This window comes from Crinia signifera, chromosome 11 (genome assembly GCF_055691185.1).
Source record: "Crinia signifera chromosome 11, ASM5569118v1, whole genome shotgun sequence".
In the NCBI taxonomy this organism is placed as follows: Eukaryota; Metazoa; Chordata; class Amphibia; order Anura; family Myobatrachidae; genus Crinia; species Crinia signifera.
The window spans coordinates 56,566,046-56,579,111 of NC_139227.1; the positions used below are offsets into that span (position 1 = coordinate 56,566,046).

The window sequence follows — 13,066 nt, forward strand, 5'->3', positions numbered from 1 at the left end:
TAACAAAGTGGTCCAAGGGCGCGGGGGCACCATACAGGCTGACGCACAGACCGGAAATGGTCAGCGATGCGTCCCCGTTACCAGGGTAACGCGGGTACATTCCACGTCCAAACATAAACAAAAATTAATATAACCACATCGCAATCCGCGGAGCAAACCACACTAATATATCATGTAGAATATTCCTTACACCATATCTAGGTGTTTCCTTTTACTTAATCTTGTGGTTCTACAATGATATGCGGCTCCGTCAGGATAGCAACAAAATAATAAACATACATAAACGGGACAAAAAGGAAACTTATGAAAAAACATCTAATAGCAGAACAGATAATAAAGATAAGTAGGACTGCTTGTAACTGGGTCATGGATCAAATTATGATCCAAATGACTCCACCAGGTATCACCTCTCAAAGAACTAGATAAAGATAGACATATTAATCTCTTCATTAAGTCCGTGCGGGGCCAGTGACCGTAGGTTATATATCCACTGGCTCTCACGTTTCAGGAGTAATTTGTGACGATCGCCCCCTCTTCTCAATGGGGGGATATGGTCGATGGGCATAAATTTAAATTCGCTCATCTTATGTCCCAAGCATGCAAAGTGCCTTGCAACAGGGGGAGTAGTGTTCTCTGAAGGACCATTTTTCCAAACACAAGACTGATACACTGAGCGGTGAGGTTAACCCATTTAAGGTACGTTCCACCTTTGACCCTCCCAGCAACAATGCCTCCATTGAGACATTCATGCGATTGGTGCGCAATGACATACTTCCCGTGGTGAGGAAAGCGCATATCCAACGGTCCAATATTTCACGTGAAGAACATATGGCATTGAAGTCATTACGTGAAAATAAAAACATCATTATCCGCCCCGCCGACAAAGGCGGGGGGATAGTGGTGTTGGACCATGAGGCACATGTTGATGAGGTTATGCGTCAATTATCGGATGCCACCTGCTACAAGAAACTTTGTTTCAATCCCACCGGCAAGTATAAGGCAGAAATTGACTCTGTGATCAGTCTTGGGTTGTCCAATGGGTGGATAGATGAGGGGATCGCGGAGTTCCTTACACAGGAATTTCCGAGGATTCCCCTCATCTATGTTCTACCCAAAATACATAAATCGATGTCATCACCCCCCGGACGGCCGATTATTTCTTCAATTGGCTCACTGCGCCAACCTATTTCCCAGTATGTGGATTTCCACCTCCAATCTGTAGTCCAGAACACTCCCTACTGGTTGCGAGATACTACCCATTTTCTTAACAAGCTGTTGATGTTTGACAGGCCACTCTCCAACAGTATGCTGGTGACAATGGATGTTACCAGCTTGTATACGAACATAGGTCATGAGGAGGGAGTGGCTGCGATCCGGCGGACGATTACTGGGAGCACACACTACAATGGTCCGGCATCTGAATTTTTGATTTTGCTTATTGATGTCATTTTACATAAAAATTATTTTCTTTTTGATAATAATTTTTATTTACAGCTTAAGGGGACTGCGATGGGGTCAAACATGGCCCCATCGTATGCGAACCTTTTTATGTATGATTTTGAAAGTCGTTACATCATGTCAGATGCCAAATTTTCTTGTTTCATTTCAATGTATGTTCGATACATCGATGATTTCTTTTTTGTTTGGACAGGTAGTGTGGAGCTCCTAGATGAGTTCGTCATGCAGCTTAACTCCCTCCCTGGCTCCATCAGGTTCACCCATAGTGCTAGTTATCAGTCGATAGACTTCTTGGATGTCTCTGTGTCGATTGTGGAGGATCGATTCGTTACTCGACTGTATAGAAAGCCTACGGACAAAAATAGTTTGCTTTTAGCAACAAGTTTTCACCCTCAACCACTCAAAGCCGGGCTACCATATGCCCAATTGCTTAGGGCAGTACGGATCACCTCCTGCCAAGATGAATTGTCCGGTGTCCTGGACCACATGAGCAAAAGCTTCCTGGATAGAGGCTATGCTAAAGTGGATGTTGAGCATGCAAGAGAGAGATGCCTTGCCTTGAGACGAGATGACCTTCTCAGTTTAACATCAGAGAAGAAGGATAAGGAGGAGAGAATGATGTTCTCGAATACGTACTCGATTACGTCTGGCAAATTGCGGTCAGCCATGATAACACATTGACACATCCTTAGCACGGACCCCACAATAGGGGATATGTGCAAAAAAAAAACGATGTTCTGCTACAAACGAAGCCAGAATATTAAACAGACTATTATTATTAATATTATAATATTAAACATGTCTATTCAGACATTAGTCCAAGGGTGGACAGACCCGAAACGTGGCTCAGTAGTAGAAAAGGGTCCTTCAGATGCCCGGGGTGCGTCAATTGCAAGCATATAATCACAGGCAGCAGCTGGCAGCATGTCCTGACAGGTCGTACGTACGATATCAGACACCGCATGGACTGCAATACAAGATACGTTATATATATTGTCTTGTGCCCATGTGGGGAAAACAGTGTGCACACTAAAAGAAAGGATCGCAGCCCACAGATCCTCTGTGAAGAAAGCACTTTTAAAAGTTGAGAACACTACTCCCCCTGTTGCAAGGCACTTCGCATGCTTGGGACATAAGATGAGCGAATTTAAATTTATGCCCATCGACCATATCCCCCCATTGAGAAGAGGGGGCGATCGTCACAAATTACTCCTGAAACGTGAGAGCCAGTGGATATATAACCTACGGTCACTGGCCCCGCACGGACTTAATGAAGAGATTAATATGTCTATCTTTATCTAGTTCTTTGAGAGGTGATACCTGGTGGAGTCATTTGGATCATAATTTGATCCATGACCCAGTTACAAGCAGTCCTACTTATCTTTATTATCTGTTCTGCTATTAGATGTTTTTTCATAAGTTTCCTTTTTGTCCCGTTTATGTATGTTTATTATTTTGTTGCTATCCTGACGGAGCCGCATATAATTGTAGAACCACAAGATTAAGTAAAAGGAAACTCCTAGATATGGTGTAAGGAATATTCTACATGATATATTAGTGTGGTTTGCTCCGCGGATTGCGATGTGGTTATATTAATTTTTGTTTATGTTTGGACGTGGAATGTACCCGCGTTACCCTGGTAACGGGGACGCATCACTGACCATTTCCGGTCTGTGCGTCAGCCTGTATGGTGCCCCCGCGCCCTTGGACCACTTTGTTAGTTCCTCTTCCGTTTTTTTGGTTCCGGATAGGGGAGGATGACGCTGTGGACGGGTGCGATGGCGCGGTGCAGACGGCGGCATGGAGGGGGATGGCGCTGGTGCGATACCTGCTCCAGGTAAGAAATGGTACAGCCCACTGACTTAACAGTGCTCACTAGACCCTTGCAATTGTGGTTACCCTTTGAGAAAGGCGCAAGAGCGCCGAAACGGCCCGTCAGGGGACATGCTTGGCTCTATGGCTAATGTGATATGCTGCTTCCAGCTGGATTAAGCTGCCTATGCCTGTCTAATCAGATGAGTACTATGCCTGTGTTATTTCATTAAATTGCTTATTACATTTACTGGATGTGCTGGTCCTATCTTTTGCATACCCTATGCAATTGGAAAAGACTATATATATATATGTATATGTGTGTGTGTGTGTTGTGCGTGGGGGTACTGAGTGTGTGTGTAAGCCTAGGAGCAGATATATAGATTGTGAGTAGGGGTACTGTGTGTGTGTATGTATATATGTATATATATATATATATATATATATATATATATATATATATATATATATATATATATACCATGGTACCACCTAGCAGCAATGTGATCTAGATATAAACATCAGAATTAACTTTATTAGCCATTTGTGCTTGCGCACACTAGGATTTTTTTGTGGATTACAGTGCAGCATTGAGCAGGGATGGGGGATGGGGGGGAGGCATTACATCCATTTGTTTAAGACATTACATGCGGGGAACACATACTCGCCGAGCTGCACAGCACCTAGGCAGCCATCAGCGGCGCCACTGGTCGTTGCAGCAGCCAGGTAGGTAACAATATAGGCAGGGACAGTACAGTTATCACACAGGGAACATATACGCCGCCAAGCTTCACAGCGCCTAGGCAGTGTCACGTTTCGTGAAGCACCAGCTGGAGTGTAACTGAGGCTGGGTGCTTTAATGTAGGGCTGTTGCATGAACGACAGATTGGAGTGAAGCAATTGGATAAAATGTTAAACTTTTTTTAATAAAGATACTGCGGTACAAGATATGAATGATGGCATAAAGAATAACTGTAGATGTTGATAAACTGAAAGAAGGCAATAATAAACAATACTTATTGGAGAACTTGAAGATGATTGGGAAGTTGAATGATTGGATGATTGCAGGATTGGATGATTGAAGAAAGATTGGATGAAGAATTGGATGGTTGAATGATTGGATGAAGGATTGGATGATTGGATGAAGGATTGGATGATTGGATGAAAGAGAAGAAGATGAAGTCCAGTTGAAACTGTGCTGAGTGAGATTGTAGCTGCAGGACCAGGGATGCGACCACGGATAATAACCGTCAGGAATAAAGGAAGAAGATGACACCCTTTGGGCGCACACCTAATAGGCGGCAGAGGGTTCCGTGATGATATGGTGGAGCAGTGGACGATAAGCAGGGAGATCAGCGAAGACTTTCACCAGGATGCGAAGGAGAGCTGTAGTGGATACTACAGGGATAGCCAGGAGTGATCAATGATGTTAGTGGGTAGTAATCATTGTACTGACTGCCGGTCTGGCCCGGCTAGTCAGACTTTAAGGGTAGAGCTGAGCGGTGATTGGCTGCGCATGTGACCTCACCTTTTGGAGCCACGCAGCATAGGCTGTAGCAACCAAGAAGATGGCCACCGCCAGATGTGGCGACAGAAACCAGCCAGCGGAGGATATACGCGGTGGCGCTGCAGCCAGCGCTTCCCAGCCAGAGGCCTAACATGACACGGACACCATCATGGCGGCTCATGCCTCACGCCACCCAGAGCCCATACAGCAGGAGACTGCACACCACAGCTGCCACCTGGTGGTGACAGAGTGTCGGAACGCAGACAGCCAGCATGGACATCAGCAGCGGAGGTGAGCACCAAGACAGAGGGTAGCATATCAGAGGTCTGTAGGACCGGGACAGCACAGGGAGCCAGGGTAGCTGAGATGGTGGTCCTGACACCATGTGTGCCATCACGTGTGCTGTATCAGGTCAGGGGTGCCACCATCTGTGCCGTATAATTCCTGGGGTAAGCCAAGTCTGCAGTATAATTCATGGGGTGCTGCCAAGTATGATGTATTAGTCCAGGGGTGATGCTAAGTGTGCCGTATCAGTCCAGGGGTGATGCTGTGTGCCATATCAGTCCAGGGGTGAGTGACGTTTACAAAATAATTCCTGGGGTGACCCAAGTCTGCCGTATAATTCATGGGGTGCTGCCAAGTGTGCTGTATTAGTCTAGGGGTGATGCTAAGTGTGCCATATCAGTCCAGGGGTGAGCCAAGTCTGGCAAAGAATTCCTGGGATGAGCCAAGTCTGCCGCATAATTCATGGGGTGCTGCCAAGTGTGCTGTATTAGTCCATGGGTGATGCTAAGTAAGCCATATCAGTCCAGAGGTGATGCTAAGTGTGCCATATCAGTCCAGGGGTGCTATTAAGTGTGCCGTATCAGTCTAGTGTTTGTACCACCCACTTGTGTCTCTTATCATAGTTATCCAACTACTTCTGTGCAACCTCTTGGCATAAAAACAATATTGTGAGGTGTGAGGTGTTCAGAATAGACTGGAAATGAGTTTAGATGAATGCTATTGAGGTGAATAATAGCGTAGGAGCAAAAAAGTTTTTATGCTTTAAAAAAAAAAATATCAGAACCCAAAACCCAAAAATCAGAACACAAAACGTTTAAGGGGTGTTTTGGCAAAACCCATTAGAACCCAAAACCTGAAGGTAATCAGAACCCAAAATACAAAACACGAAAAGTGGCCAGTGCACATCCCTAATACATATACAAAAGGACAAAGTACATATTGATTAAGGAATGACACTTCAACACTGTGGGGCATGTTCTCTAATAACATATTTATCTGAATTCTACTTGGCTTGTGTGTAATTAATTGCTTGCACACATGCGTTCGTTAGCCGTGTTTTCGGTGTGTTTCTGGTGTGTGTAATCCAAATGTTCTCCGTTTGAGTATGTAGCGCTGCGTGGGAGGGTGGGGGGAGGGTTGTTTTAGGCGAATTTATAGAGGCCCAAACAGAAGGACCCTTTGCTGCTAACATGTCTTGATCCAAGACTGAATCTGCAATTTCGGACCCAGAGATCATACTAGCCAAAATGATTTAGATAACCGCTAGCGTGCGTCAGTGGGCCCGAGGAGCAGCTGAGGAGTGAGGAGCAAGGCACCACCTCACAGGCAGGACAAAATATGGCATCAGCAGAAACATCTGGATCACAGCAGGTACCTTCGCAAGTGATAAGCCAGGCCAGCACTGTCTGTGCATCAGAAAGTAATCCTGGCAGTCAGAGGTCACATGAAAACAAAAGAACTTAGCATTTCTAGAGGTGGAACTTGTTATTTTGGTACCCCGAGCACGGGAATGGATAGAAATGTCAAACAAGAAGCTGACGCCCTCAGCAAAGGAGAAAATCTGGGAGAAAATAATGGAGGAAGTCAATAAGGTGGCACCACAGCACCGTGACCTTGAGTGTATGCATCCAAGGCAAGTGTGCGTTTGTACTAATGTATTTGTTTATGTCAAAACTCCAATCAGCTTTAAGGACAAATGTGTATCTGCTAGTATGGAATTGGTAAATGTTGACTTGTGTGCAACTGTCAAAAGAGGTGTGTTTGTTCAGGTGTTGTGATAGTGCACATGCACACTGCTACTGTGGTGTGCATTGTAGTGTTCATCGCATCGCACGATGTGTATGTCTTATAGTGGCATGCACAATGCACTCCCGCAGCGACAGTGTGTATGTTCACCTGTATAGTGATCACAGTGTGGATAAGGCAAGGTTCATAACCAATACAGGCCAAATAAACCATTGTTTAAGTTTACCCACTACCCACAAATAGCTTGGAAAAATGATGGTTAAATGTGTAAGACATATGGGGTGAAATTTACTTAGATGTGAAATACACTTCACAGGTCATGTTGCTATGGGCAACAAATTAGAAGCTACTTCTTATTTATTTACCACCCTCTAGAATATAGTAGACAGGATGTGATTGGTTGCCCATAGCAACATGACCTGTGAAGTGTATTTCACATATTAGTATATTTCACCCCATGGGGTGTAGCACCCCTTACTGTCAAATTAACCTAAGTATGGGGGTTAAACATATAGATTAATTGACCTTACACATTTCACCAATATGTGTATTTGGATTGGTGTGATATGGATTGGTGCGTCATTAACACACCATGTAAAATGGGTACATTGATGTAGGTAGAACGTTAATGCTTTAAATTGACTGCAAATGATGGCGACAACATGACAAAAAATTGTTTATTAGGTATTCATCCGATATGTCTCATTTGTAGGTGGCATGATTTCAAGTGTAATCTCAAGAAAAAGTTGAGTGGATGGGGGAGGCACAGCTAGACTACCATTTCCTAAGCATCTGGTGCTCACCTCCCTGTATATCCTTGCACAAGATTGTGTATTCATTGAAAAGATCCGGGGGGTGGGTAATATGGATAGCGAGCTCCTGGTTAAGGTGTTTGCTCCTGGTTATGGTAAATGTTGAACGTGGTGTTTTATTGTTTCCTTCCATTGTATTCTTAAGGAAGAAAACAATGGGGGTGGAGTGGTGCGCTATCAATAGCAGCTGGCACTGGGTAGTCAAGCCCAAGAGGTATATGTAGAGAAACAAAAGATGTGCCAGCGCTAGCTGCTTCCAATAATACGACAAGATGGTTCTCAACAATTAATATTTAATTAATAGCATATTAATACATTAATAGCATATTAATACATCTATCACATAATACATAAAAATACATAAAAATAGAGCAATTGATAAAATATATCAGGGATGTTGTAATGAGATCTCCAATTCTTGGAGTATTTAAAGATGATAGATATAAATATCGTTTGTTTCCATCCTTGGGCCTGTTGCTTGTCAACCAGGGATGCTGGGTAGCGGCTGTCACTTACCATACTTAGGGCTATTTCACACGCTCCGGCTCCTGCCGGGCGGCGAAAACCCGTATGGCCAGGAAGCCGTGCAGCACACAGTAATTTATCATGGAGGGGATGGCCACAGCCCGGCAGCCATCCCTTCCAGTGGCGGGATCCGGCTGCAACCGTGCGGCCGGGCTGTGGCCGTCCCGTGTGAATGGACACTCACAATAGTGTCCATTCACAACTAATGTGTGCGGCACGGCTCCCTGGCCGTGCGGGATTTCGCCGTCCATCAGGAGCTGGACTGTGTGAAACCGGCCTTCGTGTTTGCCGGGCAACGCATTTGAGGATAATTATGGCTGGAGGGCTGGGCAGGTTAGTGATAGCGTCAGTTGGTGTGGTCACCACACTTCTGGGTGACGGGGTGTCGGGATTCCGACAGTCATTTCCCCGATGTCGGAATCCTCCCCATGACGTCGGGGTAATGACTGTCGGACTGGCCATCTGGCACTTCTGGCAAATGACAGAAGGGCCGATGGCCTTGTGCTCCGATTTTGAGGGCTGAGTGCCCACACGTCCTTGCTGCCACTTTGCGCCTACATCAGGTGTTGACTGTGAGCTGACTTCAAGGTCACTCACAGTCAGACTCGTTCCCGGGTCCCAGCACTGCGCCAGAGTCCGGTCGCAGTATAGCCGGCTCGCGGCCATGTCCCACCCCTGTGCTGGGGTTTTCCATCCTGTTTGGGGGAAAAAATGGACTGAGCATGCACGAGTCAAATGTCCCAGGGACGGCTATGTTGTGACATAGCCGTCATTACAGCCATCATGTTATCTCAATCCCGGCCACCGCGGGGCTGTGTGGGTAGCGGTGGTCATAGAAAGTCGAGGACTGCTGAAGATGCGGCAGTGGGAGCAGCACCAGTGGGCCATGGCTCTGTGCAGCAGAGAAGCGACAAGCATGACAGCAGGATCATCAGGGGTGGCAGCGGCAGTGAGTGGAAGCAGGAACAGGAGAGTCGAGAAGCGGGAGCAGGAGTCGCAGTAAGTACATGTAAATTGTCCCCCACCCACTAAAGCGCCTGCAATCATGATTGTGAAATGAGTTGCATATTCTCCCACCACCCCTGGCTGGCAATCTGCTTAGAAAAAATAAATAATTTTATTTAATTTAATAACTATTCCTACAAGGGGCACTTAGCTTTTGATTCACGGAGTGGCCCAAGAAAAAAAAGTAACGTAAACTAAACTACCGCGAGGGGACGCGTAAAACTAAGCATAAAGCTTAGTGGGCGGCCAACTAACATACCATATATACTCGAGTATAAATCGACCAGAATATAAGCTGAGGCACCTAATTATACAACAAAAAACTGGGAAAACTTATTGACTCAAGTGGGACCCTCTCTCTATAAGCCGAGGGGGTCTTTTTCACCATAAAAAATGTTCTGAAAAAGTAAGCTTATACTTGAGTATATATGGTAAGTGCCAAAAATATTAGCTATAATCAGCGAAAGATTAAAAGAAATATGTAAAAAAAAGAGATATTTGTGAAAATAAAGGGTTAAAGGTGAAATTCAAAAATAATACAAATAAGTCCGGTGTGTATTTATTTTCTGGGATACATATATGGTAAAACCTAATGCTGGTTGAAGGGCAAATATGTCATCTAACCTAAATAGATTATTTGTAAATCCAGTGTTGTAGGGGTATTTATCTTTCTTAAAATAGTGGGTGTAGCTAGATACCTTAAGTACTATGTGCTAAATCCGCTGTTCTCAAACTGTGGGTCCTGACCCCAAAGTGGGTCCCGACCATCTCATCATGGGGTCGCGACTCCATATTGCTGACCATCAGGCTGATGACTTTTCTAATCTCAGCCAGTGATTCAAGGAGTCTGAAACATCTGTAGAATTGTCTGTTATTTTAGACTCGTCATATAATTTTATGCCTCCATAATGCTGCCATGCATGCGCTGCCTGCTGACTACACATGTGATGTGATGACCTTCTGCAGTCACTTGCTGGGTCCCATAATTATCCGACCCAGCATTTGGAAGAAGGATCCAAGCCGGGTCGGATCCGGGATTTACACCGTTTACACTGCGGTGCCCACCCGCAGTGGGCGGTGCTTGGAGATGACATCATCTCCAAGTGCCAGGACCGCGGTGATCCCCGCTGGAAACACTGATCGCCATGATGGGGGCAGCCCAGCACCAAGGTAAGCTGCTGGGCTGCCACAAGTCCCCATCCACCCCCCCCCAGCCGTCGTCCGGGAGGTGAATGGATGCCGCACACAGGCATCCATTCACCTTCTCTGCTGCCTCCGCTGCTGTCTGCAGAGTATAGCAGACAGCAGCGTAGGCTGTCTGCCCCCCCCCCCCCCCCCCGTCCAACCTGAGGACGCTGCAGTCCCCAGTTGGCATGTCCCCCATTGATGTAAATTGGAGCCAGGTCGGATGACCCGGCGTACCCATTTACACTGCCCTCTACCCAGGTCCTAGCCGTGTTCTACCCAGGTCAGGACATGGGTATAAGTCCAGTGTAAAGGTCCCATTTACACCGTCGCTGACCCGGGTCTAACCTGCCGAAAAACCAGGGTTTTGCGGCAGTGTAAAAGGGGTATTATTCTCTGCTATTTACTCTACACATATATATCACACTCTCACTGACATTGCAGTATAGTGAAGTGTTTGGATGCTGTTTAGCAACATTGGGGGGATTCAGATCAACTTGAAGCAGGTTTCAGGTTTGCGCATGTGTGTAAGGGTGGAATGTTTAAGGTGCACTACTTGGGGGAATTATGTGTAAGGGACATTACTAATGGCATAATATGGGCATTACTTGTGTGTCATAATTTGTAGTGGGCAATACAGTGTGCAGCAATGTGTAATGGGCATAACGGTGTTTTCCATAATGTGTAATGCCTACTTTTTGTGAAGCCACACTTCCTTTTCAGGAGGCTACGCCCCCTTGTCGCCACACAAGGTTCCCGCTTGCTGCAGGTGGGCCTGTGTGCTCAAAATGCCAGGGACAATTTCTGGTCCCTGTCCGGCCCTGAAGTTCACTGATGTGTTACCAAACATGTATTTTGAAATAGCTTTTTGAATATTTTTTTGGGACTGTTCTGGACATATTTCCATTAGCATCCATCAATGCTGTTTAGACACATTGCACACGTGTTCATTCCTGTAACAATAATACTAAAATATTCTCATAGAGGGAGAATAAAATAGACAGCGTGGCGAGCGCAGCAAGCCTGCAAGGGGCTTCGTAGCGCTCCCCCCCACTGTGCAGTTGGGATTCCGATGTCACGCTAATGTCTGTTGGAATCCCGACTGTCGGTGTGTTATACCACACCCAACTTGGAGTACATGATCATATAGATGTGTGTCATGTAATTACATGATGGTTATGTTTGCAAGTATGAGAGTAGTCACGTCGACTACTTTTAATTGTGACTAGTACTGTCTTAACAGGAGAAACACACTTATGTTTTAAGGGTGCAGATGTATAAATGGCAAAAAAACACAAATATCACAAAGATGTCTTTGCACTTGCAAGCAATGGCATTAATAATAGATATGAATGCAAGCAAGTTTCTTTCAAATGTCTACCTTCTGGGTGTGTGGTCTGCAATGACTTGGGTTAATTAAAGTACATTGACCAGAGGACTGGGTTAGTATTGTGTGCAGCTGGGAGTATTTTGGCTGCGGTGTGTGCTGATTGCCCGAGCGAATGCGGTGTTGATAAACTGGTGGCCTACGAGGCATGACAGCTGCTTTTTTCTGCTAAGGTTTTGGTGCTGTAGCGGCATGACCGCTTGGTGAGCAGTCCGAAGCCACCGCCCTGCACTTTTGGTCCACACCCATGTGTACGCCCTGGTTTACGCCTGGTTTTGCCCACTTTTCAGACCGTGCCCATCGATACGCCCACATAACGTCCATAATGACCGACCGTGTTAGGAGGCAAGTTTTTATTTGCAGAGGTCCGTCCGAGTGCGGAGTGCCGCCATTGCACATGCACAATGCGTATGGTGCGCATGCGTATTCAGCAGCAAAACGCACCCGACGAATGTGTATCCGTCTGACTCATTAAGAATAAGGCTGTGTGTGTGTAAGCCTAGCAGCAGATATATAGATTGTGAGTAGTGGTACTGTGTGTGTGTGTGTTTGTGTGTAAGCCTAGGAGCAGATATATAGATTGTGAGTAGGGGTACTTTGTTTGTGTGTGTGTTTTTGTGTAAGCCTAGGAGCAGATATATAGATTGTGATTAGGGGTACTGAGTGTGTGTATGCATATGTGTGTAAACCTAGTAGCATATATATAGATTGTGAGATGGGGTACTGTGTGTGTGTGTAAGCCTAGGAGCAGATATATAGATTGTGAGATGGGGTACTGTGTGTGTGTGTGTAAGCCTAGGAGCAGATATATAGATTGTGAGATGGGGTACTGTGTGTCTTCGTATGTATGTAAGTCTAGGAGCAGAGATATAGGCCCTGGGTAGAAGAGCCAGCTGATCCTTGTATTGGTTATGGGGCCGCTCCCAGTACAGTTCTCTGCGTGACACTCAGCTGGAACTGGCCCACGATGACCGTACATTGGTCAGCTGCATTGGTCCGACGAGTCTGCGTTATGGCTCACAACCCACATGCTGATTTGCTCACGGCTGTTTCTGATTGACAGGAGAAAAAGCCAAAAGAGGAGGTGCAGCCCCCAGCAGGTGAGATGTCAGTAATTGGGGGGAATTATCTGTGCGCACAGGACAGGAAACTCTAACAGGATCTTTCTTACTTTCCAGATACCCGAAAAGACTCTAAGGGAAGGTGAGCATCCAATTGGGTCTCAGCACAGGGCTCCAGCCGCCCACCCTGCACCCTAACATTAACCAGCCCCCTCTTCAGCCTAAGCTATCCCCTCTTGCAGCCTAACCTTAACCTGTCCCCTCCTGCAGCCTAACCCCTCCC

At 45.9% G+C, this 13,066-nt stretch overlaps 1 protein-coding gene across 4 annotated transcripts in view; it reads left to right on the plus strand.

The window, feature by feature from the left end:
* LOC146046056 (cyclic nucleotide-gated channel beta-1-like) overlaps positions 1–13,066 on the plus strand; it is a 415,388-nt gene that overhangs the window by 135,930 nt on the left and 266,392 nt on the right. For all 4 annotated transcript variants that reach the window (XM_083165226.1, XM_083165229.1, XM_083165228.1 and 1 more), the window contains 2 exons: positions 12,786–12,822; positions 12,901–12,925. In XM_083165226.1, the coding sequence (XP_083021352.1) occupies positions 12,786–12,822; positions 12,901–12,925 (62 nt within the window). The remainder of the gene's footprint in view (positions 1–12,785; positions 12,823–12,900; positions 12,926–13,066) is intronic.